This window comes from Grus americana, chromosome 5 (genome assembly GCF_028858705.1).
Source record: "Grus americana isolate bGruAme1 chromosome 5, bGruAme1.mat, whole genome shotgun sequence".
NCBI lineage: Eukaryota > Metazoa > Chordata > Aves > Gruiformes > Gruidae > Grus > Grus americana.
In genome coordinates this window covers 16411043-16437444 of record NC_072856.1, presented here as the reverse complement: position 1 = coordinate 16437444, position 26402 = coordinate 16411043, and the positions used below count along the sequence as shown (strand labels likewise).

Sequence of the window (26402 nt, the reverse complement as noted above, 5' to 3'; positions counted from 1 at the left end):
CGCGCGTGACGCAGCTTCCTCCCGCGCGCGCGGGCGCGCCCGGCGTGACGCAGCACGGAGCGGCCGCACGCCCCCGCCCCGCCCGCGGGTCACGTGCCGCGCTGTTTGTGGGCGGGGCCTTCCTGTGTCCCGGTTCCCGGCAGCTTTCGGAGCGCCGGTACGTGCGTCGCTTCACACCCCGGCGCTGCGCTCCCCTAGCATCGCCGTGAAGCGAGCGGGAAGCGTTCATTCCTTGGTGCCGGCATTCCTCCTCCGCGCCCCGCTCGGTCGGCGGCGGCCCTCGGGGCTCGGTCTGCGGGCGTGGCTGCCCGCAGCGTCCCCTGCCCGCCTGCTTTCCGCGGCAGCTGCTTCTGAAGGAGTCGGGGGGTTCTGGGCTTCTGGGGTGCCGTGCTTCCCTCCGCGTATCTGAGAGAAAGTAAGGTGGGTTTGTAGTTCTGCTGGCAGGCGGCAGCCTCTGCTCCGAGGTAGGTCAGGCGTCCGGGCGGATGCCGGTTTCCGAGAGCAGAGTTCCAAGGAAAGGGTTTAAAATCTTAGGCTGGCGTTGTTGGATCGAGGTTATCTGCGACCTTCCTTACGACTGAGCGCGTAAAACAGGCGGTTTTGTGTCTTTCTGGACCGAATTATATAATCCAGAACAAAACAGTCCTTTTTTTTTTTAGTTATCAGAGATGTTCTAGTCTTTATTGCCGGGGTGGAGTCCTTCTCAGATCCCATAATTTAAGTTTTTTAAGACGTTTTTGAGAATTTTGAAGAAATAATTTTCAGTCTCTCTGGCTAAATGTGTATCTTCCCTTTTTGCAGTGCCTGGTGAGAGTAAGTGTTCCCTTTTCTTGTAAGGAAATGTGAGGTTTCACATGATAGTGTTTCTGGGAGGGAGTTATTTAATTTATGGGATTGCATGCTAAACATTATTTAGAAATTCAAAGGCTTGAGTATGAAGTGTAACAAGGGGGTTTTTTTTTTTAAACAACACAGAGGTCTAAACTTTAACAATTCCTCAACAAGAGATTCTTTTACAGTACGTGCTGTTTAGGAAAAATATGAGGTTGCAGCTTCAATAACTATTCTTGGTTTTCACTCTGTGTTATCTATCTTGTATACTGGAAAGGAAGTACTGTGGAAAGGATAGTTTGTATATTTTTTATGTATGGCTGTATTAAAAATGTACAAATGCAGGTAATTCTGAATGTGGTCTCAGTTGAGGATAATACTCCTTAAATTTAGTTTTGGAGGAGAAGATGATGTAGGTATAAAATGCCAGTGCTAAATGTTTTCCTTAAGAAAATTAGTTCAAAATTGGGTGCACTTTGTGGGAGGAAGTGTGTTTTACCATAAAACAAGGCTTTTTCCATAGGTAGACAGAACTCATTCCATAGGTGGATGTACATCTGTCTTATAGCTACAGTTTAAATATTTCTTGAGATCTGATACGTTAAGTTTTCCGAAGTGAACTTTAACAAAAACTTCGCATAAATGAAGCAGGGGTCTAATTTTGCAGCCCTGGGCCTTTTTTGGCAAACTGAAACTTGATGCTGTTTGAACAGGAAGATGTTCTGTGTTTCTTTAAACACAGAAAAAAAACAGATGTAGCAGTAAAAAGTGAACTAATGAAGGACTTACTTTATTTTTGGCAGGTGCAGCTAGAAGCTGAAGCTGTAATGCACCCATGAATGAGTAGTGCTAGTATTGTACATCAATGGCCTCTGTGCCAATAATTCCAGACTCTTACAACCATGTGTTGGCAGAGTTTGAATGTTTGGATCCGTTGCTGTCTGCGCTTAGGCTGGATTCTAGTCGTCTGAAGGTGAGTTTGTGGAGTGTGTGTGGGGGGTTTAATTCAGAGAATGACCTTATTTGGTTTATTATCTGATTAACCCACGGGATTCATCTCTTTCTTTTTGGGTGCATGCTTATGAGGGGGAACACTTTGGGAGGAAGAAGTAGTGAAGACAAAGGATCCTATTACTCTGTGTGTGTTTTCTTAATGCAACCGTGGGGTAAATAATACAGCCTTACACAGTTACTGTCTTCTACTGTTTGCTCCCATCGCAGAGAGTTCTATTCTAATATCTTTAACGAATGTGCTGTCAGTGTTTCAGGAGTGGTACGCAGAGCTGGCAAACAATGAAGCCTTTAAAAAAATAACTTAATGCATAAAAAAGTTACTGTTATTAGTACTTGCTAGCAGACATGTTGTGTGTTATGATTTTATTCCTTCAGTGCACATGTATAGCTGTGTCAAAGAGATGGCTAGCTCTGGGCAGTTCAGGAGGAGGACTGAACCTTATACAGAGAGATGGTTGGAAGCAAAGACTCTTTCTCACTCATAAGGTAAGGGTAAAGAATTCTATACAAAAATTTCTAGGGAAAATAGGACTGGGAAACAGACATTGTTTCCAGTTAATTTTTATTAAAAGTCACCAGGCACTTTCAGCTTGCTGAATTGTCCAAATAAGGTGAAGTTTTGGACTGTTCCATTTAAAAAAAGGTTGTGGTGCTGGAGTGTATCCCCAGAATGCATGGTGTAATAGATTTCATGAGTCATGAAAGAAATTTCTTGAGAGGGTCAGACCTTTCTTTTTCAAATTTTTACTTTTAATGGCAGCAACAAAGTCACCTGAATACTTAAGAATTAGGAGAAAATTTTGAATATAAAACCAGAACAACTTATGTGTAGATAACTACCAATGTTTGGATGTCCAGACTATGAACTACCTGGATAAGCAAAGAAAAGATAGGCTGGCTTACTTTTGCTGAAAGAGGTCATGGTACAGGGATTGCTGTTTCTACAGCCAGATGCTATTTCCTGGGAGCCACTGCTGCTCCCGTCATAACACGAATGCAGTCATTTTTTTAAGGTTGGGAGCATCTTGCTTAGTTCTGGCAAAACAGCTTCCATAGGTGTGAGGACAAGAGACTGATTTCTGTGTTTTCCAAATCAGGGAATGAACTGCAGTTCTTTCTCTTGATGATGTCATGTTGTTGCATGTTTTTAAAGTAAACTCAGAGCAAACAAACCCCAAACAAACAAAAAACCTACATCACAACAAAGTGGTAGCAGCTGTTGACATGAATCTGGTTTATAACTTGGAGATAAAAGTTGTGTAGTGGTAAAGGCAGTACAAGAACAACTTTTACCTGCACTTACTCCCATACTTGCTTTCAGGAAGGTGCCATTTCCCGGGTTGCCTGTTGTATACATGATGAGGACTATGTTGCTGTCGCCACCAGGTGTGTGATGTATTTACAAACCTGAATTCTAGATAAATATTTGTAAGGAGCTGCTAAGTTTTGGACCTGGACATCTGCTGAGAACTTGGAGGAGGGCAGGGAATTAACTGGTAGAAGAACCTACAGAATAATTCGCTGCACTGACAGTTTGCTTAACTTTTTTCCTGGAATAATTGTTCTAGAATAAGTATTATTTCTGTAACAGAACAGTTATGGGAGAGCTAATGCATGTGAAGTTATGATGATAAATGTCTCCCTGAGACCTTTCAGCATCAAAAGAAATACCTTCGTTAACTTGACAGAGTGAGATTGGTAATTAATACTATTTACATTGTTTAAAATCCATTTAAATGCTATTTTTTCCACATCCTCACTGGCGATTTCAGTAAATGTGAGAGTAGCCTTCCAAAGCTGCTGATACATCATAGTGCAAGGAAGGACACTTCTTCAGTATTAAGAATGTGACACTTCTTGAAAGTGTGCAACCTCAAACACAACCAGCTCTGACATGTACTGCTTTGCTTAGATTTTCTGTTTCATTGGAATAATGCATCTATATCAATGATAAAACATTAGAAGACTTATTCACAAATTGTATTTTCTTTTTTAATTGTTGTAGCCAAGGTCTTGTAGTAGTCTGGGAGCTGAATCAGGAACGTCGTGGGAAACCAGAACGGATTTATGTTTCCTCTGAGCATAAGGGCAGAAAAGTCACAGCTCTATGTTGGGATACAGCTGCCCTTCGTGTTTTTGTAGGAGATCATGTGGGAAAAGTATCAGCCATCAAGATTAACACATCGAAACAAGGGAAGGTAAAATGTCACACACTTTGTTTGAGATGTAGAAGTTCCCAGGGGATGATGTGTGGAATCTTTTTGGTTGTTTTAGTAAAGTAGAATAGAGGAAACTTGCCAGCTGATGAAGTTCTGGTAGTTTTGACTGTTGGGATGAAGAACCAGTCTCTTGAGACAACAGTAGAAATCCTAACTCATGAACTTCCCCCTCTTTTAGCTGTTTTAGTAATGCAACATAAAAATGCTTTCAAATGTATAGAATTAAAAACTGGCCGAGCTTCTTTCTGTTGGAATTTGCAAGTATCCAAGCCCAGGGTCTTGGGGTGTTTCTGAGCCTGTTCGATTCCTTAGACTCCAGCTACAGGTTCCACGTGTGTTTTAGTCCTCAGGTCAGCTGTCAGTCTGAGAAAGGGCAATCCCAGACTCCGATTTTGCTTGGCTCTGTCTGGATGCTCTTATTCCTAGAGATGTGGATTAGTTAAAACAAAGGGTAGGTGGATGTCAAGCTTACATCCATTACGTTTTGTGCAAAGGTCACACAAATTAATGATACCAGCCTGATTTCTAGCCCTTGAGTGTTCTTTAAATTTTACCATTACTAGGTCCTTTCCTTCTCCTTTTAATCTGTAAGAAGGAGCACAACCTGGAAACAGATGTGTTCCTCCAGGTCCTTTCTAGCCATCATGAAAGATTTTTACAGAAAATTGACTTAAACGTAGCAAGACTATTGTATTTAAAGAAAGAGCAAAAAAATTCAACTGTGGAAAGAGGAGAGGGAAAAGGAGAGGAGAGAAGGGCAAGCCCCATGGAATTAATATGTGTCTGCTTATGCCTGTTAAAGGAATTGGACTGTTGAATCTTTCATATAATGCACTTTGTTTGAAGTAGGGAACTGATGTGTTCCTAACAAAGAAAACAGTTTTAAGCTGTCAGAAATGGTGACCATCTGCTACAAAATTTGAGTGCTGTTCTCAGTAGTTTCTTATGAATAAGAAGTCTGTCTATGACTTTATTCTGCCACCTGTGCGAACTGAGACACTTGTATAATAAATAGTATTTGGGTGATTTGCTGCAGGGTAATAGAGGAAGTGAGTTTATGTAAGCCACCTAAATCTGATGGAAGTTTTTTTTTATATCAAGTAATCCCTCAGATCTGTCTCCATAAAACTGTCTGCTGGCTGAAAGTACCTGTGGGACAGAATTGACAAAAAGCATGAAGGTTACAAGAGCAAGAATAAAAACCCTTCTTAATGTTACAAACCCCACACTCTTTATAAAGAAGCAGCTGGATGCTACAGGGATAAGATTGATTTTATTTTTTTTCTTTTTTTCTTCAACCTTCAGTGATGGTTTTGGGGAAAGGAGGATTTAGACTGTTAGTCCTCTAAGCATTGAAGCCTTGTTTTATAAGGGAGAGAGAAGAAAGGAACTGCTCTGTCTTATGCTGTGTATTCATAGCATACATAAGTTTTTTTCTGAATTTTGTGAATATTATTTAAAGACATAGTCTTTACTTTGAACTGAGGCCCTGTATCTTTTCTTTCTTTTTTTCTTCTTAACTGTAGGCTGCTGCTACTTTTGTGATGTTTCCTGTTCAGATTATAACCACCGTAGATTCTCGGGTTGTTCAGCTTGATTATTTGGATGGAAGACTGCTCATATCTTCACTTACACGCACTTATTTGTGTGATACCGAGAGGCAAGTTATGTTTTACTTGTAAAATATTGGACTCTGTAGACTCACACAGCATTTCTGAAGTAACCTCTGGAGGGCACCTAGTCCCAATTTTCCTCCTCAAAGCAGAGTCAGGTAGAGTAAATTGTGCGGGACTGTCCAGTTAGGCTTTGAACATCTCCAAGGATGGAGACTCCACAAGCTCTATGGGCAGCCTTTTCCAGTGGTTTACCACCCTCACAATAACAGAGCTTTCTCTCATGTTGAAATGGAATTCCCTGAATTTCCATTTGTGCCCATTGCCTCTTGTCCTTTCAGTGGGCACCACTGAGAGTAGTCTGGCTCTGTCTTTCTTCTTTACTCTCATCAGGTATTTATACACATGGGATCAGATGAGTTCCACCCCTAAACCTTCTCTGTTCCAGGGTGACTAGCCCAGTGCTCTCAGCCTCTTCTTCTAAGATAGGTGCTGCAATCTCTTGGTCATTTTTGTGGCCCCATCACTGGACTTGCTCCAGTATGTCCATGTCTCTCTTGTACTGGGGAGCCTGGAACCAAACCCAGCACTCCAGATATGTCTCGCCAGCGCAGAGAAGAGGGGAAGGATCACCTCCCTTGACCTGCTGGCAACGCTCTTCCTAATGCAGCCCAGAAGGCTTTTGGCCGCCTTTACCAAAAAAGTGCATTGGTGGCTCATGATCAGCTTGTTGTTCACCAGGACCCCCCAGGCCCTTCTCTACAAGGCTGCTTTCCAGCCAGTTGGCCTGTCCTGGTGCCTGGGGTTATTCCTCTCCCAGTGCAGGACTTTGCATTTCTCCATGTCTCTTTATCTAGCTTCCTCCATTTGTCTGTGAAAGTGTTAAAAGTGTCAAAAATCTTACTGTAGTCAAGACAAACAACATCCACTGCTCTCCTCTTATCTATCAGGCCAGTCATTCTGTTGTAGAGGGCTATAGACATATTTCCCCTTCATAAATCCATGCTGACCATTCATAATCACAGTCTTACCTTTCATGCAATTGAAAATGGTTTCTGGGATCATCTGCACCATCACCTTCCCAACACCAGGTTGACCGACTGGTTCTGCTGGGGAAAAAATCCCCACAAACTAACCATGATCTGTTTATTGTTTAAACTAATAAATATTTCTGCAACCTGTCTTTTATAAACTTTATGCAGGCTTTATAATATTCATTACAGATATTTTTTTTTAAGCACCAAGACCAATTCAGCAGCTAGGATTTAGTATTTTTATTCTTCAAGAATAACATAAAATTATTTAGAGCCTTTATTAATGCTGCCTTAACAAGTACATTTTTTCCCCTAGAGAGAAGTTCTGGAAAATTGGTAACAAAGAGAGAGATGGAGAATTTGGAGCATGTTTCCTCCCTGCTGGAAAAAACAGTGGGAATCAGCAGCCATTAATATATTGTGCTCGACCTGGCTCAAGGATGTGGGAGGTGAACTTTGATGGGGAAGTGCAAAGCACACATCAGTTCAAGCAGCTGCTGTCATCACCGCCTCTACCTGTTGTTACTCTCAGGTAGAAGCATGAGTGTTATCAGTGATAAACTTGCTTGAGACTTCTAGACTAACTAAAAGAACTGCCTTAATACTGAGAAGATTAAATAACCTCCTAGTACAGTCAAGCATTAATCCTAGCTGTCATCATAATATGTTCTCCTCTAATAACGGAAACCAGTATCTGAGTTATCAAAAATGCAAAAGCCTTGATTCTACAGGTATGTCTGTGTGACTACAGCAATAAATGCTGCTGTCGTAAGACTACATTTATTTAAGCCAGCCTTGTATTTCCAAGATTAAGAATATTATGGAAGTGATATTGTTGTAGTTACGCTCGTAACAGATACTAATTTTATTTTACAGGCTGGATCCTCATTATACTAGTGCCAGTTACTCTCCACAATCTTTATCTTTCCCCAAGCTACTGTATTTGACGTGAGTATTTGTCAGCATAGCTTCCTGTTGATAAAGTAGACTTAAAAATAAGAAAAAGTTGTATGTTTTCCTAATTTATATTATCAACTTCATCTTTTTGCGTAAGAATTTTCCAAGTATCACATGACACAACTCACTTCTCACTTGTTGTACTTAAGCCAATGCCATCCCTGCGTATTTTATAGTGACTACCACAGTTAACTGTTGCACTATTAACATCTGCTTCGCTTGCAGTGAGCACTGTGTAATGACCTGGACAGAAAGAGGCATTTATATTTTTCTTCCCCAAAGTGTTCAAGTCTTACTCTGGAGTGAAGTAAAAGGTAACCTGAGAATCTTCGCTTTGTAATATTGTCTGTTATGTTTGTCACTTCTGAAGTCCTTGCCTAACATGGAGCCTTTTCAAGCTCAGTGTCTGAGCTGGGTTGCAGAACATTGATCAGAAAACTGTTTTTCCTTGTCATCTGTCAGGTATATCCTTGAATATTAACCCTCTCCCCGCCTCTTCCAGCCAACCCCTCTCTCCATACTTCTGAAAACATGCTTGAAAAAAAACCATGGTGTAGAGTGAATCTTAAAATACAGTAATCAAATAGTGAGAAGTAATAACCTGCAGTATTAGTGAGGTAACACCTGCAGTATCCTTTCCTCATTTCTGTTTATTGTCAGGTGTCCTGTGAAGGATAATCTGGCAGCTGAAAGCTTAAAACCTCTTTTTTCTAACACCTGGCTAAATTGCAGCCAGGGACTGTACCTATTTGGCAGATTAGAGAGGCCTCGTAAACGTTTTTGTGTGTATGGGTATAGGCATAGTCCTAGAACAGTTAGTCATTGTCAGTCAGCCTCTTCCTTCCCCTTCTCTCCCCCCAGTTTGGTGTTAAGTTTCCAATGCCTTTGTCACGGGGTGTTTGCATATAGCATAACTATTTCATTTGAAAGCTGCTGAAAGGTCAAAGTGTTTTTCTACTAGCAAATGTTTTCCTTCTGTTTCAAAGCTAACAATCTCATCTTCATCAGTCTTCAGATTTTCATCCCCCTTCAGAGGAAAAGGAAACTTTTCAGTAACTTTTGTATACTTTTTGAATGCTTTCTAGAAATGTAACTCTGGAAAGTTTTGATACTTTAACTGCTCTTTATAGTTGTTAGATGCTAGCTTAGCACTCTTCAGTGTCTTTTCCCCATGCCACTCGTGCTACAGTGTATTAGGCTTTTGCACACATTTGCAGTCAGATGGGAAGTATGTTTTCACCTTCTTTCAGGAACAGTAAGGAATGTTAACTAAAGGACTGAAATCGTTAGATGTTTCTGTGCATCTGGTTTTGCAGATATTCAGGATATTGCAGTTTACAAAAGTGAGATGTTCTGTCTGCATGCAAATGGAAAAGTTGTGCACCTCTCCCTTCTACTGGTAGACCGCTGCATAGAGCGTCTGATAAGAAGAGGGTTCTGGACACTTGCTGCCAGGGTCTGTTGTCTCTTCCAAAATGCAATTATTTCTTGCAGAGTAAGTAAATACATATTTGTAATTGTGCAATGAAACTTCACTCTGTTTCCTGTCCCCCTCTTCCTTTAAGTTCCATAGGTTTCTGAGATTCATATTCTCGAAGTTTTTAAGAAGTATTCTAAACGTTATACTTTTAGGATGAAAATTAGCCTGCATATATGGTACCTTTTGCTTTTCACATGTGTGTTAAAAATAGTAATGCTTCTGTTTGTGTACTTTTAGGCAAGAAAAAATTTGCCTCTAGACAAGCTGGAGCACTTGAAGTCTCAGCTGGATGCCTCAACCCAACAAGATCTCATTATGCAACTGGAAGAACTAATTTCAAAGTTGGAACCTTTAGATTCTGCATGCAGCAGTAGAAGGAGCAGTATTTCGTCTCATGTACGTGTATTGGTAGTGCCAAAAATGTTACCTGCAGATTTTATCTTTATGGCTTAAAATCACCTTGCTTTGAGGGTGAGGCTTTCATTTTTATCATGTCTTTTACAGCGATAACACTACTTTCTAAAGTTAGCTGAAGTAAGGGAGACAGCAACTACTACTACTTGCATTCTTTAAGCTCTTAGACCTCTGCCTTTTTTCCATATTAATGGTTGAGATGTGGACAAAGATTGATACGAAGAAGGCTTTCTGCACAGCTGAGTTCAGTGTCTTAACATGCTTCAGTAAAGGTCATCTTGATTGTAACTGTAGTTTCATGTGGTGAAAACTGAATGTCTGAATGCTCAGAACTGTCCTAGCCCTGTTTAAGAAGTTGTCTCACTCCATGAAGTTTGAGCAGAAAGCTCTAAGAAAAAAAAAAAAAAAAACCAACAAAGCATATTTCTAATATTCTTTTACATATACAGCTGCTTGGTATTGTCTTGGCTTCCCAGCAGCTTTTCAAGAAGGGCGTAAATATTTCTTAGTTAATAGAATACCAGTTATTGCTTTCACCCTAACAATGTTTAAAGAGTAAAGTTTCAAAAACAAAGTAATTTAAAGTCCATCTTGATGCAGTAGAGCAGATGGGAAAGTAAACTACATAGACTAACCATGAGCAAAAGGATCTACGTGTGTCCTGGAACCAGATAGTAGGGTCCATAATTGTGCTAGTTGGGTATGGTTAACCAGCAAAAAGAGTACAGACTCTTGGGTACACAGGTACAGAGGGGTGAAGTGACAGTGTCAGATGCAGGACTAAAGCAGAGATGGCTTTTTGTCTCATGGTCTTGTGGTAAATACACCAGTTGTTCCGCAGGCTGCTTTCCTAAAAGCAGTTGCAGCATATACATCTTTATAAACTCACTGGACTGCACACTTACTGACATGTGTGTACTTTTCCATTCTGGATATGTCAAAAATATGCTGTTATACAGGGCTTTGCCAGACAGTGAATTATGAAGCACTGTGCGGTTGTGTGGGTATGGTTGGTTGAGTTCATTGCAGGAAGTTTAACAAGGAAGTACAACTCTTACATGTAACTCCTCTCCCTTGTCTGACAGGAAAGCTTCAGCATCTTAGACTCTGGAATATATCGTGTTATCAGTCGAAGAGGCAGTCAGTCAGATGAAGATTCATGTTCTCTCCACAGTCAAACATTCTCAGAAGATGAGAGACTTAAAGAATTTCCTGCACACCAGGAAGATGAGCAAGTAGAACTTGGTAATATTTCTTAATGAAAATATGTTGTTCAGATGCAATTTTTATTTATTCTACAAGAAACTGATTGGGTTGGTTCTGTGCTCTTATTTTCCACTATCAAGTTATCCATGATTAAATCCTCTGATCAATGGGAACACAGTCACCCCACCTTCCAGTCAAACTCCTTCTTGAAACATTGGGGTGAAATGCTGGCTCCACAGAAATCCAAGCTTAAGACCAAACACAACCCAGAGAAACAAAGGAAAAGGTCTGGAGGGTTTTTACCAAGCTAGGACTTCACTCTTCCCCGCCACCCCCAGCATCTGTGTGGAGTTCAGCATTAATGCGAAGATCCTCTAAGCTGACTATGCCAGTGTTAACTGATCTTCAAATTTAGATTTGTTTGCTGATGCTATTCTTCCAGTAATACTAGTTCCAGGAAAGAATTTCTTAATCTTGGTTCTGGCTTTATATGTCTTCAGGGAAAACAGTAAGCTTATGATAAGTGTTCTTAACTTTCTGGCAGAGTTTCATTTGTACAGGGGATCATCTCTTACACGTGTATACATTAGCATAGTGATGATAGAATTGTTAATAACTAACATCTAGACCATCCAGGGAGCTTTTTTTATTTCCTAACAAGTACCTGTCGCTGGACGAAAGCTAGAGCAAGGCAATAATGGGACTTGTTCTCTGCTCTGGCTGGGATTGGGAGAAGATGCAGAAACCCGGGATGAGGAGGAGCTGGCTTAGTTCCAGGTCTGGTAGAGAGGCTTTCCAGTGAAAAGGCTGCTCTTTAGCTTCTGCACAGAGTAGATGCCAGTTGAGGATAGAGAGAATTTGGGTGATTTGTTGGGGAAAACTTCAGTGGAGAGGGAGAGTACAGGAATTAATATTTACTCCCCTACTTGTCAGTAGTATTGTGCTGCTGTTTGTAGTGCTTACAGGTAAAGAAGCAAATGTAAACATATCACCATAAAAATGTGAGAAAACTTGGAAGTGTATCATTTCCGATATTAAAACTCTAAAATGAAGGGACATAGTTTTTTGAATGTCAGAAGATGGAAAAGTTCTGTCGGCTCAACAAGAGATAACAAATTTCCTGATTATTTCAAAGTAGAGAAGTTCTAGAAGCTTCTTGAAGCACGTGTACTTAATTTAGTATTTAAGAGAAATGGACTTAGTGTTTCCCTGCTCACATTTACGCAAGATGTCATAAGTTTTTAGGTTTCTAATCTGCATAATGAACAAAAGCAGCTCTATTTACAAGCAATCTTAAAATCAGTCGTGACCTTTAGGCACTATCTAGAGAGACTGTGGATTCTGATGGTAGAATTTCTGTAACAGCGTAGCATCTTTTCCTCTCAATGGTGCAGATAGTGCTGACTGTTACAAAATGCAGTGTCATCCTTACTTAAAAGGATCCTTTTCTTCTTATTTACATCACTTAAAGATGCAGTGTGTGTTTGTACCAGGAAATGATTTATCAAAACACATTGTAGATACTGTTAGGGATATAAGAGTGAAAAGGAAATAGTCAATGATTCTGTATTTCTTGTGAATCTTATAAAAAGCCAGAGAGCTGCAGGTTCACTTTTATTTTTAAGTCCATTCAAATAAAAGGGTGATTTATACCTTAACCACAGCTCTATACATTCATGTGTGATTTAGGGTTTTAGGAAATTATGCAATGTGAATTGATGTATCCAACAATATTTAATTTTCCTAGATGTTTAACTGTCAGTGGATTAAATCAAGATTTTTGTCTCCTAAATGGACTGTAAGTCTACTTTTAGAAGGTAGTTATCATACAGTTGTTGATCATCATTTGCCTTGTTATAGAGCCAAAAGACTGTTAGCAAAGCGGACCTACCAGGTTCAGTCGGTAATAAAGTGGCCCTTGAAACCAAATAGCGCTCTTCTGGCTCCCCACATTCTTGAATATTAAGTATGAAAATATCCCATGCAGGTTATCCATTAATGAATTACTGCCATGCAGTTTGTTTCACTGTTCCATTTTTGCCAGCCACTGTTTCATGACTCTTTATTTCAATTCCATTTGTTAGACAATGTATCTCATGCATCTGTGACGGTTGAGGCTGACCGGAATGAGACATTTCTCCCATTCAGTATTCCTTTGTCATTTCGTTCCCCATCTCCTCTCGTCTCTCTCCAAGCTGTCAAAGAAAGGTAAAACTTGCAGTAGGTTCACTCATCCATTACATCTTTCCCTTTTCTGTCCTCTCAATTTGTAGTGCTGTCTGGTTTAGTTCCTACTCTGTTCTGCAAAAATGTAACATCTGAACTGAAACACTTGACTGGATATGCAGTCAAGTTTGCTAGACAATTTAAAGCTGCCATCTTGACTCTAATGAAGATACGAAGACCTGCTGTTATCTTCAGTGGAGCCAAGATTTCAACCTCAGTTATTAAATGGCTAAGCACGTTTAACATTACCCTGTAAACTGTGGTTGTGGTTTGTATTCAAAGCAAACTTACTGAATATTGGTTTGGGATTTTGGTTTTCTGGTATTTAGATTTCTGAAGAGTGAATGACGGCTTCCTGTGTTGCTTGGGGGCAAACATTAAAATATTCAAAGCATGCTAGATATTGCTAAAACACACTTGTAGAGTGTACCATGTCATTTGCCATCTTAAACCCCCCGCACCTTTCAGTGAATCTAATCAATTCCCCAGGTGTTTATGGAATAATGGTGGCTTATAGCTGGTACAGGTACCTATGGCAGTGTCTGTTTTATGCAGAAATCAAATTGCTATTTTAAAACTCCCTTTTAAAAAACAGGGGAACACACACAAATATAGAGGAGATGGTGTTAAATACATAACTTAAAAATTAAAAAAAAAAAAAAAAATGTACGTTAGTTTCTTAGCTAAAATGTTGTTGGTCCATAATGATGGTCTGAAAAGTTGTGTAGCCCTCCCTTGATCACTTAGGTACGTGAATTATGTCCCACAACACAAAAAATGTAGCTGATACCAGTAGTGTGAGAATCTCAGAATAACCTTCAGAAATACATGCAATGTTTTGAATTCTTTCTAAAACTATAAGCGGTTTTTAGGACTTTAATGAGTGTTTCTACTAATAATGACAACTAGATTTTTCAAGTGTTCACTATATTCAATTTATAATTAAATAAAATACCATCATATTTACAGTTAATTTTTAAAAGTTTACCTTTAATCCTTCTATATGTTAAAGTCAAATTGTTTTGCTACATTTGAGTTCTTTCTCTCTTCTGCAGCAACCTTCAACTTTTGCTATACCTCAGTATAGCAAAAGAGGCCATATTCCCTGGCAAGCAAGTAAAATGGTTGCTTTTTTTTCCTTTTTCGTGATGCTCTTAAACTAGTTCTTGGCCAGAAAGCAAGAATCTGATTTTTCTGTTCTACCCTTGATGACATAGTTTTCTTCCTGGCAGCAGTTGAAATAATTGGGTTTTGGTATGTTCACTGGGCTTTCTCTTGAATAAAATATCTGAAGGGATAGGGACTGATGACAAGAAAAGGACATTTTTAGTGAGCTTTGTAATCTGAAGAATTAATTTGAAGTATTGTAAAACTGTTTCTTACCACCAAGAGGGACATAATTTCCTAATCATGGTTTCTGTTTATAAGCTTTAAAAGGCAATGTAGGTAATCTGCATTTATTTGCATACAAATATATGTCAGAATCTAAGTACTAATGTCAGTATGTGATCCTGTTTCTCCAGCAGCAAAACCTCCAAGTCTTAAATACTTCAGGCTTTTATTCTGTGCTGGAAGTATGGACCATGACTGAAGTATAAGTTTTGAGCAGCTGCTTAGTGAGTTTTGTTCTTGTTGGTCATCACTGCTCTGATCCTTTCTCAAGAGGTCTTCAGATTATAAAGTTTTCTGAAATAATGGTTTGAATGGAAAGAAAGTGCTTGATTTGTTCAGTTTTGAACTACTAATTTTAAATGTTTGAACTTCTGACTCCTAGTGTTTCCAGCTTTGTACGCAAAACTACTGAAAAGATTGGCACACTTCATATAAGTCCTGATACTAGAGGGAGGCAAGAAGCAAAGGATGATGAGCAGCTGCAGCAATTGACTGTTAATCTGGTAGCATCTCCCCAGGAAGAGAAAGAGTGAGTGCAAAATCACGTTTTATTAGCAATTGCATTTGCTGGGGATTCTGGGGATAGCAGCCTAGAGGAAAAAGCACCACTTCAAGTAGAACAGTGAGCTCAGTGTTAGTTTTTTCCAGCTGCCTTCATTACTGTGGTGGGTTTCACTGGTTCTCCCTGACTCCTTTTCTAGAAGCTGATTAGGTAATGAACACTTCTGGTGGAGCATGCAGTCACCCCAGTGCTGTAATAACTGAAGAGCAAGAACATAGTGTACTACATGAGAATTGCTGATCTGTGGTGCTCATTATAGTTATAGACATGAGTCCAACAGTTCATTTTCTGTCCTTTCTGAGTCAGGAGTAAACACTTTTATCTCCCTAAAAACATTATTTTTAAAAATAATGGTAGCTATAAAACATTGAACTTCTTTAATGGTTGTCCAATTAATACAGAGCTAAGTTATTTCATATTCCAATGATTTGCTAACTTACCATTTTGGACTAACTTTCATATAGTGGCACGATACTGATTTTTATTCAGTACCTGCAGAAATCTACTGTAGTTAGAGTAGAAGCTATTATAGAAGGCCATAAAAATAGTATTAGCACTTGCTCTTCATGCCCAGTTCATCCAAAATGTCTGTTGAGCTGTTCCTTCTCTAGAAACGAAAGCTTTTTATTTTTTAATAAAGGAATTAATGTTGTTTCCTCACAAATTAAAGGAAATTTAAATTATTAGAGATAATATTTCAGATAAGACTGAAATTAATGTGTTTTTCTAGGTTAGAACCACAGAGCTGCCAGCTTCCAGAGGAGGACCATCTAAGAGATCTCAAGGCTGCAACAGCAGAAGCTATGTAAGCAGGGAAACTTTTTAGTGTATAGATATATTGAGTTTTGGTAGAAAAAGGATTGTGGTTTTTTAATTCCTTTTTTTTAATGCATTACATACATGTAAGAATAATGCTGTAAACGTCTATTAACATAATCTGAAAGGATCTCATTTGGTTAATGATTTGTTTCCCCTGTTTAAAACCAAGCAAAATCCACTAAAAGCTTATTTAGGTACTCCAGCATTATCCTTTTGCCCTAACTACAAGCATAGTTTAAAAAAACAAAATCAAAATGACCTAACAAACAAAAATCCATTCCGAAAGAAATCTCGAGGAACTTGGAATGTACTAACTGTAGACAGCCTAAATTCTGTTTGATGCCCTCAAAACCACAAAAACCAACAACTGACTCTAAGTTTAGGAATATACTTTGAGTTACACAAAATACATAATACTTCACTTGTGGCATCTCATAACTGTCAAGCAACTTGGTAAACTTCTTTTTTATGCTACAGAGCCAAACTCCAGGATCCCCTGGTTTTGTTAGAACCGCAGCATATGAGAAGGGTTTTACAGGAATGGTTTATTCATCTAGAAGAAAAGTTTGGCAGCAAAGAGTATTCTACTTCCCCTATTAAGAAAAGCAAGACTGTGTGTGCTAAAGAGGACAGGGCAGTCCTGGAGGAAGACCTACAACTGGATCCAACTGATGGAGACCCAGCAGACAAAGAACAGAGTAGTATCTTGGAAGACTGCACTGAAAAAAAAAATACTGATGAAACCATGTGTGAAAATAGTAGTGATTTGAAGGGACCTTTGGACTGCTGCTTTCAAGTGTCTCCTCCATGTGTCATAGACCCGGATGTTCAGAAAGATCTCGTAGAGTTGACAACACTGTGTTTTGAGCTGTGTGTATTTTCTTGTGGAAATGGTGAGGCAGAGGAAAGCTCTGGAAGTCTGCCACTAGCAGCTTCGTGGACTTTGGCTTGTAGGTTTATGCGAAGCTACTTCTTTCTTTTGGATTTAAAAAGACTAAAACAGTGTATTATAACTATGTATGCAGCCAGCCCTAATGTATGGGAAACATACATTGCAGGATTGAAAGGTAACTAATGACAAGTTTATTACTAATAAACTGAAAGTAAGACTGTTTTGGGGGGAAAAAAAAAGAAAAAGCTTGAAGACACTTCCATTTGTATCTGCAAATTTTCCTTCTGCAGGTGTAGCGTGGGAGGGGGAGGATGGTTGCTGTGTGGGTCCTTTTGGTTTGGTTTTGGGTTGTTTATTTTTCCCCCAAAGGCTTACGAGGAACTGCTGGCTCCATGGGGAGACCGTTCCCCCCCCGGCCCATTTTGCAATTCCGAACCTTTTAATTTATATGGAGCTTGTTGGTTGAACACTGTAGTGATTACAGACCAGATCTATTTAAAACCAAATATATATGCTTCAAAGAGCAAAAGCATCTCAATTAGAATCATTTGTCTATAGAAACAAGGCAAAAGCTAGGGGAGGGTCTTCAGTATTTGCATTGGAAATGGAAGATTTGACTTGCAGAGAAATGTGGTTAATGTGAAACAAAACTGAATGGAATAGATGGTTCCATGCAAATGAGAGGCTTGAGATCACATCAGGCTTCCTTTTTCCACAGAAATCTTTTCTGATCTTTTAGAAGCCTCTTTAGCCTTACTGAACCAAAGATTCCTGATTATATTGGAAAGCAGAACTTCACCTGTTCTCTGTGTTCATCTTCTGCTTTATGCAGAATTCACTTTTAAGAGTGAATTAAAGTCTTTAGCATTGATTTGGTGCCAACAGAGAGTAATCAAACAACAGAATCTTGCTTTGAGGGTTGGTGTCTGGTGTTTGGGATTCTGGGTGCCCTAGAAGTGAAAGTAATGCATGCATTCCCAGTTTGTCCTCAGTTGGACTGCACTTGTGCTTGTAGATTAATAATCGCATTTCATCAGGATCAAGGGTCGTGTTGAATTCTGCATTCTGTCAAGTCAGTGTCCAAGCTGAAGTTTTTATTTATTAATAGAAGCAAGTTGTAATATACGAAAACTGGTGCAGATCTGCATTATATTCAGCAAGCCGTATGTCCTGCAGTGGGCTTTTTTCACATGAGAGAAAAAATGCCTCCTCAGAAGTATAAAGAAAAGTAAAATATATCAAGATTATTATTCCATGCCTTAATTGTATCATTTTAGAATTGTAATTTGCTGTAAGCGCAGATTAGTGATGTTGATTTCTATGAAATGAACAAGTAGAATTTGTTCACTTGTTACTATGTTAGCTAGAGAGTTCCATGAAAGTAGTGGTTACTTTTGTCTGTGTGTGTGTTACGGAAAAAAAAATTGCTTATATCTTGTAACTTGTGCGCTGATTTATTTCAGAACTAACTTGTGACAGTCCAGTGGCTTTAGCAATGGAAAATGAAGATATGCTGAAAATACTGAAACAGCTGCATGACCTGGGGCCTTGGGATGACAGCCCGCTGATATTGGTACATGCTCAAAGGTTTGAGGCCAAGTCCTTTTCTCTTTTTTTTTTCCTCTTCTCCAGTGTTGTTAACTTGCTAGCAGGAATTGGTTCACTTAACATTTCATGAAGTTTTCTGGGAATCTTTTAAAGAGATCACCTTTCAGTACTATATTGAACTTGCAAGAGATCTTGAAAAAAATTATAATTTTGCTGTTTGGTACTGAAAATCAGTTTTTATCCTCTCTCTCCAGGCTTTATGAAAAATTTGGGGAAACAGCTCTTCGGCCCTTGATCAAGTTCCACCCCTCTCTTTTACCTTCTGATATCAAACAGATTTGCAGGAATGATCCAGCTCACTTTTTAGCATATTTAGATAGTCTGGTGAAATCAAAGCCAGAGGATAAAAGGTAAAGAGAATATAGAATCTTTTTCGTCTGTTTGCTCTCCTCATCATGTAGCTGTGTGTGGGTTTGTTTTGTTTTGGGGGCTTTTTTTACTGTTTCTGTATCTATCTGCTTGGTGTTCTTTAGATTCTAATTCATTCTGCCAGTTTTAGTTGGTATCTCAGACTGGTTTGTTTGTTTTTCGGGGTTTTTTTTTGGTTTTTTTGTTAGATTAGGTGCTAGTTTTAACAGGGTTTTTCTAAATAATATTTTCAATGGAACTGACTGTCCTGTGCCTGCAGTTCAGTATACCAAGGTTAGACAGCGTTTAAATAAAAAATAGTAATAAATTAAAAAAAGCTGGGGAAACCCAGCTTGCAAACTTGATGGTTTTCTATGGTCTCCTCAGTTTCTGGAAACATAAATCATTCTAGGCTTTTCTAATTTAATTTTACATCCATATTTTGCTTGGTTTTTTTTTTTTTCTCTGCACACAATCTCAACTTCTCCATATCTGGTATATTTAAAACTGGTAGGTTTTTTTCTGTGTGTTTTGTTTTCTAGGTCATCTCTCCTTAGATCTCTTCTGCAGCCCCAGTCTATACGACTGGATTGGTTGTGTGTGGCAGTTTCTCATGATGCACCACAAAGAGCAAATACAGTGGATGCAGAAGGAAATCCCAGGTAAAGTACGGTTCATCCAAGGTCCTGAGTGCACCAAAAAAAAGCTTCAACTTTTAATCTCAATTTTTGGCTTAGATTTTCTATGACAGTTTGGATGTCGCTGAATCTGTCAAGCTTTTTGCATATTATGGAGTTCAGCAGAAGCAACCAAAGGATTAAATAACTGTAATGCTTTTCAGAGTGACTGTTCTACTGACACTAGAGAGTGTTTCATTTGTTTTTCCTTCTCTTTTTTTCATATACCTGCCTTTCTTGTAGAGAGAACATAATGTTCTGAAGAAAACTATTAATGCTTTAAACCTGAATTTCTCATCTTCTAGGCCACGATCGCACTTGTTTACTTGGGGCTACAGCCAGCTCATTCTGCTTTTGATTAAACTCCCAGCTGATTTTGTTACAAAAGAGAAGATGGCTGACATATGTAAATCACATGGGTAAGAAGAAAACTTGGTAATTAGTTGGTATTCTGACCCCAAAAAGATACAAATGAAAACCACCCATCTGCTCCTTACGTGGACAGGTTTTATTTAAAAACCTTTCCTGTTTTGGGGATGAATATTGAGTGACCAGTTTAATGTACCAAATACCCCTTTTGGCTAAGGGGTATTTCGCCATGTCCCCACTCTGCAGTGATTTCTGGCATTCAAGAAATTCTGTTGCTTCTATCTTCGCTGGTATTTAAATGAGCATTTAATTATTGTTGACTTTAGTTTAGACTGAGTATTTGATTCCTGGAAATCTTTACTCTCTTATTCAAGATTTTGGCCCGGATATCTTTTTCTCTGTCTGGAGCTGGATAGAAGAATAGAAGCCTTTACTAATATTGCTCATTTGGATGATTTGAGCCTCTTGAATGGAGAAGATGGTTAGTGAGTCTTAAGCTGTGTAAACATACTCCTGTAATATAGGAACTGCCCTTATTATGTACTGATTCAGTTTGTCCAAAGTTGAGTTGAACTTTTATTTTTTGGAAGTGTTTTGGTAGCACTAACTGTGTGTAGTGCAGTGTATTTGAAATGCATAAATGGGTGTTACACTCTTGTATCTTCACACAGGGCTTGGTGAAATCAGTTGTGCTAGAAAATGCTTAAAGTTCAAGAATGTAGAGGTACTTATCAGTTGTGGGAGTAAAAGCTAAACTTGGTGTTGTAGATATAGGAATAGCTAGCCTCCCTGCACAGCACAGAACTCCCCCCACTACACATGCACATACACAGAGTTATAATGAGCAAAGCATTGTATTACATGGCAGAACTTAGAAAAAAATTCTCAGTAGCCCTGAGATGGATAAAACAATTCTTTGTCTCTTGACTTAATCCAAAGCCTTAAATACTGAGCTATTATGACGCTTTGTGTGTAGTTCACCACTGAATTTTACACTGAGTCAGTCAAGGCAGTACACTTCTGTACACAATTTGCTTGTTGGTAACACTTGGTTTTCTTAAATCTTCACAGAGAAAAAACAGAATAGCTAGCTTCCCTTTTAAGTATAGATATATTTAAAATAGTAGGCTTGAATAATCCTTGTTTTACAAATAATGTAACTAATTTTACATCTAGGTTCCATTCCAGAGACCATAGAAGAATGGAAGTTTCTTCTGCATCTTGCACAAAATCACAGCACAGCTTTCCACCACCATGGCCTGCAGAATGGGAGTGCTGTCAGCAATGGTATCTCGAACTGCCCGGATTGCATCACTGTGGAAAACGTAGCTCTCTTGCTGGCAAAGGCCATTGGCCCAAATCGTGCCTTGCCTCTCTTGCAGGAGTGTGGCTTGACACTAGAATTGTCTGAGAGATTTAGTGGTGTCTGTGAGATACTGAGAATTGCTGAGAAAAGGCAAAGGTAAGATGACACATCAACAGAAGATCTATGTACGCACCCTATTCATTTTGCGTTTTCTTGATGCTTTAAGCTTTCTTTTCAGTTAACAAAAAGATAAAATGCATCACATTCTTACATCTGATTTTAAACTCAACTGAAAGCTTTTCTATTATTTAAGAACTATGTATCGCATGATATAGGCATTGTGAAATGAAAATGAGGAAACAACAAATCATACGTTAGAGATGTATGTGAAGGAGATATCTGTATTGCTGAGTCCTGCACAGACTCTGATCTCACCTATCTCATCCAGAGAAGGCGATGTCATGTTACTTCTGAAATAGTCACATTTTGACAAACTTTTCTTTAAAAAGCAAACTAAATCTCTGTTGTTCTGTCTGGTGTTAGCTTTTTTGTTTTCTGTTTGACTTTGTTTTTTCTCCTTTGCTTTAATTGCAGAGCGCTGATTCAGTCCATGTTGGAAAGATGTGACCGTTTTTTGTGGTCTCAGCAAGCATAGAAAACAACTTGGAAAACTTTGGGAGCATTTTTTACTGTAATGATTCTATATTAAAGTGCCTCTTAAACTTAAAAGGCTCTTAAAGAAATGACCTCCTGTCTAAAAGTTCAATTACATTGAGCCACTCTCTATCTGGCAGGTATCTGACTGGGAACTGTTGACAGTTCTCCCTTATTCTTTTGGAGATGAGTTTTGAACTTTAGAACTTAAAACAATGCAGTATTTATCTTTAAATTAAGCTTACAGATTTCTAAGATGAAATTTATTTTCTGAGTCTGTATGACTTAGATGTTTAGGAGATGAGCCCCTAAGTACTAAATCCTGGTGTATAAAATTTTTTGTTTGTTTGCAAACATGAGAAGCCATTCCTCAAAAATATCTAAGTTGGTACTTGTTGAATTATCCTGTAAATGACATTGACTTTTTCAAGTTACTGTAGAAGTGCTTGTTATGATACCCTTTTTTCTTTTTTTTTTCCCCTCAAATTATATGGACTGGTCTTGCCCATTTGAAATGCATTAATTGACCCAAGTCTTAAAATGGGAGGAAAATATTTTTCAGGCGTGGATTAATAGTTAAGAATGCTTATTAATAGAAGAACTTGTTAAATGAACTCACTGTTAAACTGTAAGCATGATATTTCTTAATAGCCTGTATCTATTTGTGCAACATGACTGTAACCATCAGTTGTGTTATTTCAACAAACCTCAGGGCAGTGGAATTAGAATCACAAAATCATTTATGTTGACCCTTTAGATCGAGTCCAACTGTAAACCTAACACTGCCACATCCACCACTAAACCATGTTCCCAAGCACCACATCTACACAGCTTTTTAATACCTCCAGGGATGGTGACTCAACTACTCCCCTGAGCAGCCTGTTCCAGTGCCTCACAACCCTTTCAGTGAAGAATTTTTTCCCAATATCCAATCTAAACCTCCCCTGGCACAACTTGAGGCCATTTCCTCTTGTGCTATCACTTGCTACCTGGGAGAAGAGACTGACACCCACCTGGCTACAACCTCCTTTCAGGTAGAGAGCAATAAGGTCTCCCCTCAGCCTCCTTTTCTCCAGGCTAAACAACCCCAGTTCCCTCAGCCACTCCTCACAAGACTTGTGCTCTAGACCCTTCACCAGCTTTGCTGTTCTTTGGAGACGCTCCAGCCCCTCAATGTCCTTCTTGTAGTGAGGAGCCCAAAACCGAACACAGTACTTGAGGTGAGGCCTCACCAGTGCAGAGTACAGGGGGGCGATTACTTCCCTAGTCCTGCTGGCCACACTATTCCTGATACAAGCCAGGATGCTGTTGGCCGCCTTGGCCACCTGAGCACACTGCTCGCTCATGTTCAGCCAGTTGCTGACCAGCATCCCTGGCTTCTTTTCCACTGGGCAGCTTTCCAGCCACTCTTCCCAAAGACTGTAGCATTGTGTTGGATTGTTGTGACCCAAGTGCAGGACCTAGCACTGAGGGCACTGAGCTTTGTTGAACCTCATACAATTGGCCTTGGCCCATCGATCCAGCCTGTTCAGATCCCTCTGTAGAGTCCTCCCACCCTCAAGCAGATGAACGTTCCTGCCCAACTTGGTGTCATCTGCAAACTTACTGAGGGTGCACTCAATAACCTTGTCCAGATCATTGATAAAGATATTAAAGAGAACTGGCCCCCGTACTGTGCCCTGAGGAATACCACTTGTGACCAGCTGCCAAGTGGATTTAACTCCAGTCACCGCAACTCTTTGGACCTGGCCATTCAGCCAGTTTTTTTACCCAGCAAAGCATATGCCCCTCCAAGCCATAAGCAGCCAGTTTCTCCAGGAGGATGGTGTGGGAAACGGTGTCAAAGGCTTTACTAAACTTCGGTAATTTCCACAATGAATTCTGACATTCGGGAAAGTGAGAGGACCGCAGGTCTCATTTTAATAATCTTTTTTAAAGCAGAAGGTTTAGATAAGTATTTTTAGATAGATGCTGTCAAGAAAGAAGTATTTTTAAATATCTGCTAGAATATGAAGATTCATATTGGATTTTGTTTCTCGTTTACAGACTATGCTTTGTACCAGCACTCTTTCTGCACTTAATACATCTTTGAACAAGTTTCTTTTTTAGGCTTCTAGTTTTGGCCCTCTTCACTGTCAGACTCTCACATTTTCAGGAGAAGGACACAGCATCTGGTCAATATTTGATTTTTCACAAATGTCATTTAAACAAAAAATTAACACATGCATTGGAACTAAATTTTATTAAAATCCTTAATTTTGTCATGAAATAATTTGAAAATATTCTTTACAAAGCATCTTTTTATGTAGTCTTGCAGCACTTACAGTGCTGCAAAATAATGCTTTTATTTTCATTGAAATAGGACTTAGTAATAAAACTTTCAGGCTTTTGAGAGGTGCAGTCTTTCAGCTCAATCACAAGAAAGACTTTATTGTGGAGGATTGGTTCCTTCACTCAAGGAAACGAAGTTACAGGGAGACAGTTAGTGGCAGGCTTTCATCTGTTAATAGCGTTGCTTGTGGAAAAGCCAATATATCATACTTTTGAAAAAGAAAAGTTTAAAAAAATCTTTTGGGGCTTAGATTTTGACATTGGAAACAGCACAGATCCTTCTTTCAGAATCACCCCATGCTCTTACAGTAAGACTTGGAATAGGAGCCAGGCACCTGCAGTATGTGGTGAGGTTACACAAATCAGATGATGTTGGTGCCTGTTCTCTTACCTGCCAAATGAGCATGCTGCTACCTTGGAGGCTGTTGCACTTAACTAACTCCATTTCATACAGTGTGTGAATGTAGTACAGCTTCAGCTGAGTACTCCTGTTGCCCTCCTTAGAGGAAGATGGCTGGCTTGCCAAGAATATACCTGGCTTACCTCCATATGTAATATTTCCACTTTATTTGCTCTGTGTATTTTGTGTACACAGCAGTCTCATTTCTGTGAGGTTTTTGTACACTTAGTTAACTCTGATGGTTAGGGCTTTTTTTGGTTTGTCTTGGTTTTTTTACAATAAATCCTAACTTTCCATTCTGAGGGGTTTTTTTACATTTTGTGTCAGAACGGTCACATAGCTAACATAATGGGAAGAGTTTGTTCAAATTTGGTGTCTAAAGTGAACTTGTGTTGATGATTTCAACTAACTTGGCTATCAATAAAGAGTAAGAATTTACTCTCTGAAGAACAGTTGGAAAAGTGCTATTTCCTATTCTTGATACGCGTGTGTTCATCTCAGTATGGGTAGGGTGAAGAGACTATGAAATGAAATGGTCTTCTGTTTAGAAGTTACTGTTGTACAGAGCAATGCCCTCATCCTAAAGCTACAGCCCCTACCAGCTCCTGCCAGCCAGCTAAGCATACACCACTGATACAGTTTAAGGCAGCCAGCGCTGGAGCAGATGAGCTGCAGCTCATCTTTGGTTTTCATGACTGACTGTAGGTGGAGGGGACCCTTGAAAAGCAGAGATGAATAAAGAAGGCTTTGCTCAGAGCAACTTTAAATAGAAGCTGTGTTGATTTTGTTGCTGTTAGTTTTTGTGGTATTTAATAATAAAAGCTTCATACCTGCCTCAAAACATTGTTTCAGTTAGACTCATCATCAAAATGTACAGGGAAATCAATTTAATTTAAGATAAACATCTGTATATCCAACTGTTTCCTGAAGAGGGGACAAGTTTGCGGTCACTCTACGTGTCTAGAAACCTGAGGCTAATGCTAGTAAATATTCTGTACAGCAGCATGGCAAAACTCCTGAAGTAAATAATTGTCTGCGTAAACTTAGATAAGGTGCTATTACTTCCCAGAATAAGGAATAACCACATCTATTATTGTGCCTGAGCTGGGAATTCACCTCATCCCCTTTCTCAATTTGGGACTTACTTAGATTGCAAAATACCTGCATTGCGGAATGTTTGCAGAACATAGCTTGCATTTATAGATACTTAGAATTAAAGGACAAGCAGTTTGAGGTTGTTTTTTATCTTAACTATATCAGAATGTACAAACCCAGAACACACTCTCCCAGAGGTCCCTATATGTGTTATGTTTACCCAGTGTGCACACACAGCCCATGTTTTAGTGGTAGGTCAGAAAGGAATATTCCATTCAAACCCTTCTGCACGCTCAGGGGCAGTTTGCTTATTTCTGTTGCAAAAACAACAGTTGTAGCCGTAGCTTGTTTCCATGGGTCAAGGGCTGTGACCCAGAAAGTGGGCCAAGTGGATATGGGAAAGCAGTGCTCAGGCTGTTACCGGCTGGAACACAGTGCTGGTGCTTCCTCTCAGTTACTGTAGGGAGCTCCAGCATTGTTGTCACTGCTGCTCCCCTCCTTGTTGGAGACAAGTCAAGGGGATGCAAGCCGAGATCTCGTAACAATCCCCTCCAGTGCCTACCTTCTTGAAATTATCCTCATGTTTGTGCTCTTAGCAGAAAAGTTTAGTTTGGAGAGAATGTGAAACACATCAGACCACATCAGAAAACTCAGAAATGTCCTCTATGGTCCAAAAATGTCTGAGCTCTTGTAGGGAAAAGTTCCCTAAGTCAGTTTTGAAGGTAATGCTCTGTTCTAGGTACCTGGGCAAAATGGCACATGCCTTAGTAAGCCTGTACCCCAACTTCCAGGAATAATTTTCTAGGGGTTTTGTGGTTTTTTGTTTTTTTTTTTTTTTTGGGGGGGGAATGTTTAATCAAAACCAAAAAGGTGACAGACAGGGCTCCTTGCAGCCAGCAGAGAAGGCACTTGAGCTGATGTGTACTGTAAGGGTGTAAGTCATTACTATGATGTG

The 26402-nt window shown here is 39.4% G+C and overlaps 1 protein-coding gene across 7 annotated transcripts; it reads left to right on the top strand.

The window, feature by feature from the left end:
- Positions 1-62: 62 nt before the first annotated feature.
- On the top strand, positions 63-24159 carry HPS5 (HPS5 biogenesis of lysosomal organelles complex 2 subunit 2). Of its 7 annotated transcripts, none has more exons than XM_054827575.1 (23): positions 63-157; positions 1635-1804; positions 2221-2331; positions 3167-3231; positions 3851-4043; positions 5591-5724; positions 7028-7243; positions 7588-7659; positions 7894-7982; positions 8985-9163; positions 9386-9544; positions 10648-10807; positions 12853-12976; positions 14769-14915; positions 15679-15753; positions 16245-16834; positions 18123-18246; positions 18462-18617; positions 19158-19277; positions 19598-19711; positions 20036-20142; positions 20838-21123; positions 21562-24159. In XM_054827575.1, exons 2-23 carry the CDS (start codon positions 1697-1699, stop codon positions 21620-21622), a joined length of 3390 nt encoding a protein of 1129 aa, XP_054683550.1. In that variant the 5' UTR covers positions 63-157; positions 1635-1696; the 3' UTR covers positions 21623-24159. The 7 variants fall into 7 exon arrangements, 6 of the variants coding, with proteins under 6 accessions (XP_054683550.1, XP_054683552.1, XP_054683553.1 ...); XM_054827577.1 differs by having other exon boundaries at positions 137-420; XM_054827578.1 differs by lacking the exon at positions 63-157 and adding an exon at positions 166-415.
- Positions 24160-26402: the final 2243 nt, after the last annotated feature.

Bases quoted from the DNA above. Each gene is read 5' to 3' on its own strand.
- HPS5 (XM_054827575.1), top strand. From the start codon at position 1,697: ATGGCCTCTGTGCCAATAATTCCAGACTCTTACAACCATGTGTTGGCA. The intron at 5,725-7,027 runs GCAAGTTATGTT...TTTTTCCCCTAG, and splicing joins TATTTGTGTGATACCGAGAG to AGAGAAGTTCTGGAAAATTG. The intron at 14,916-15,678 runs GTGAGTGCAAAA...GTGTTTTTCTAG, and splicing joins TCTCCCCAGGAAGAGAAAGA to GTTAGAACCACAGAGCTGCC.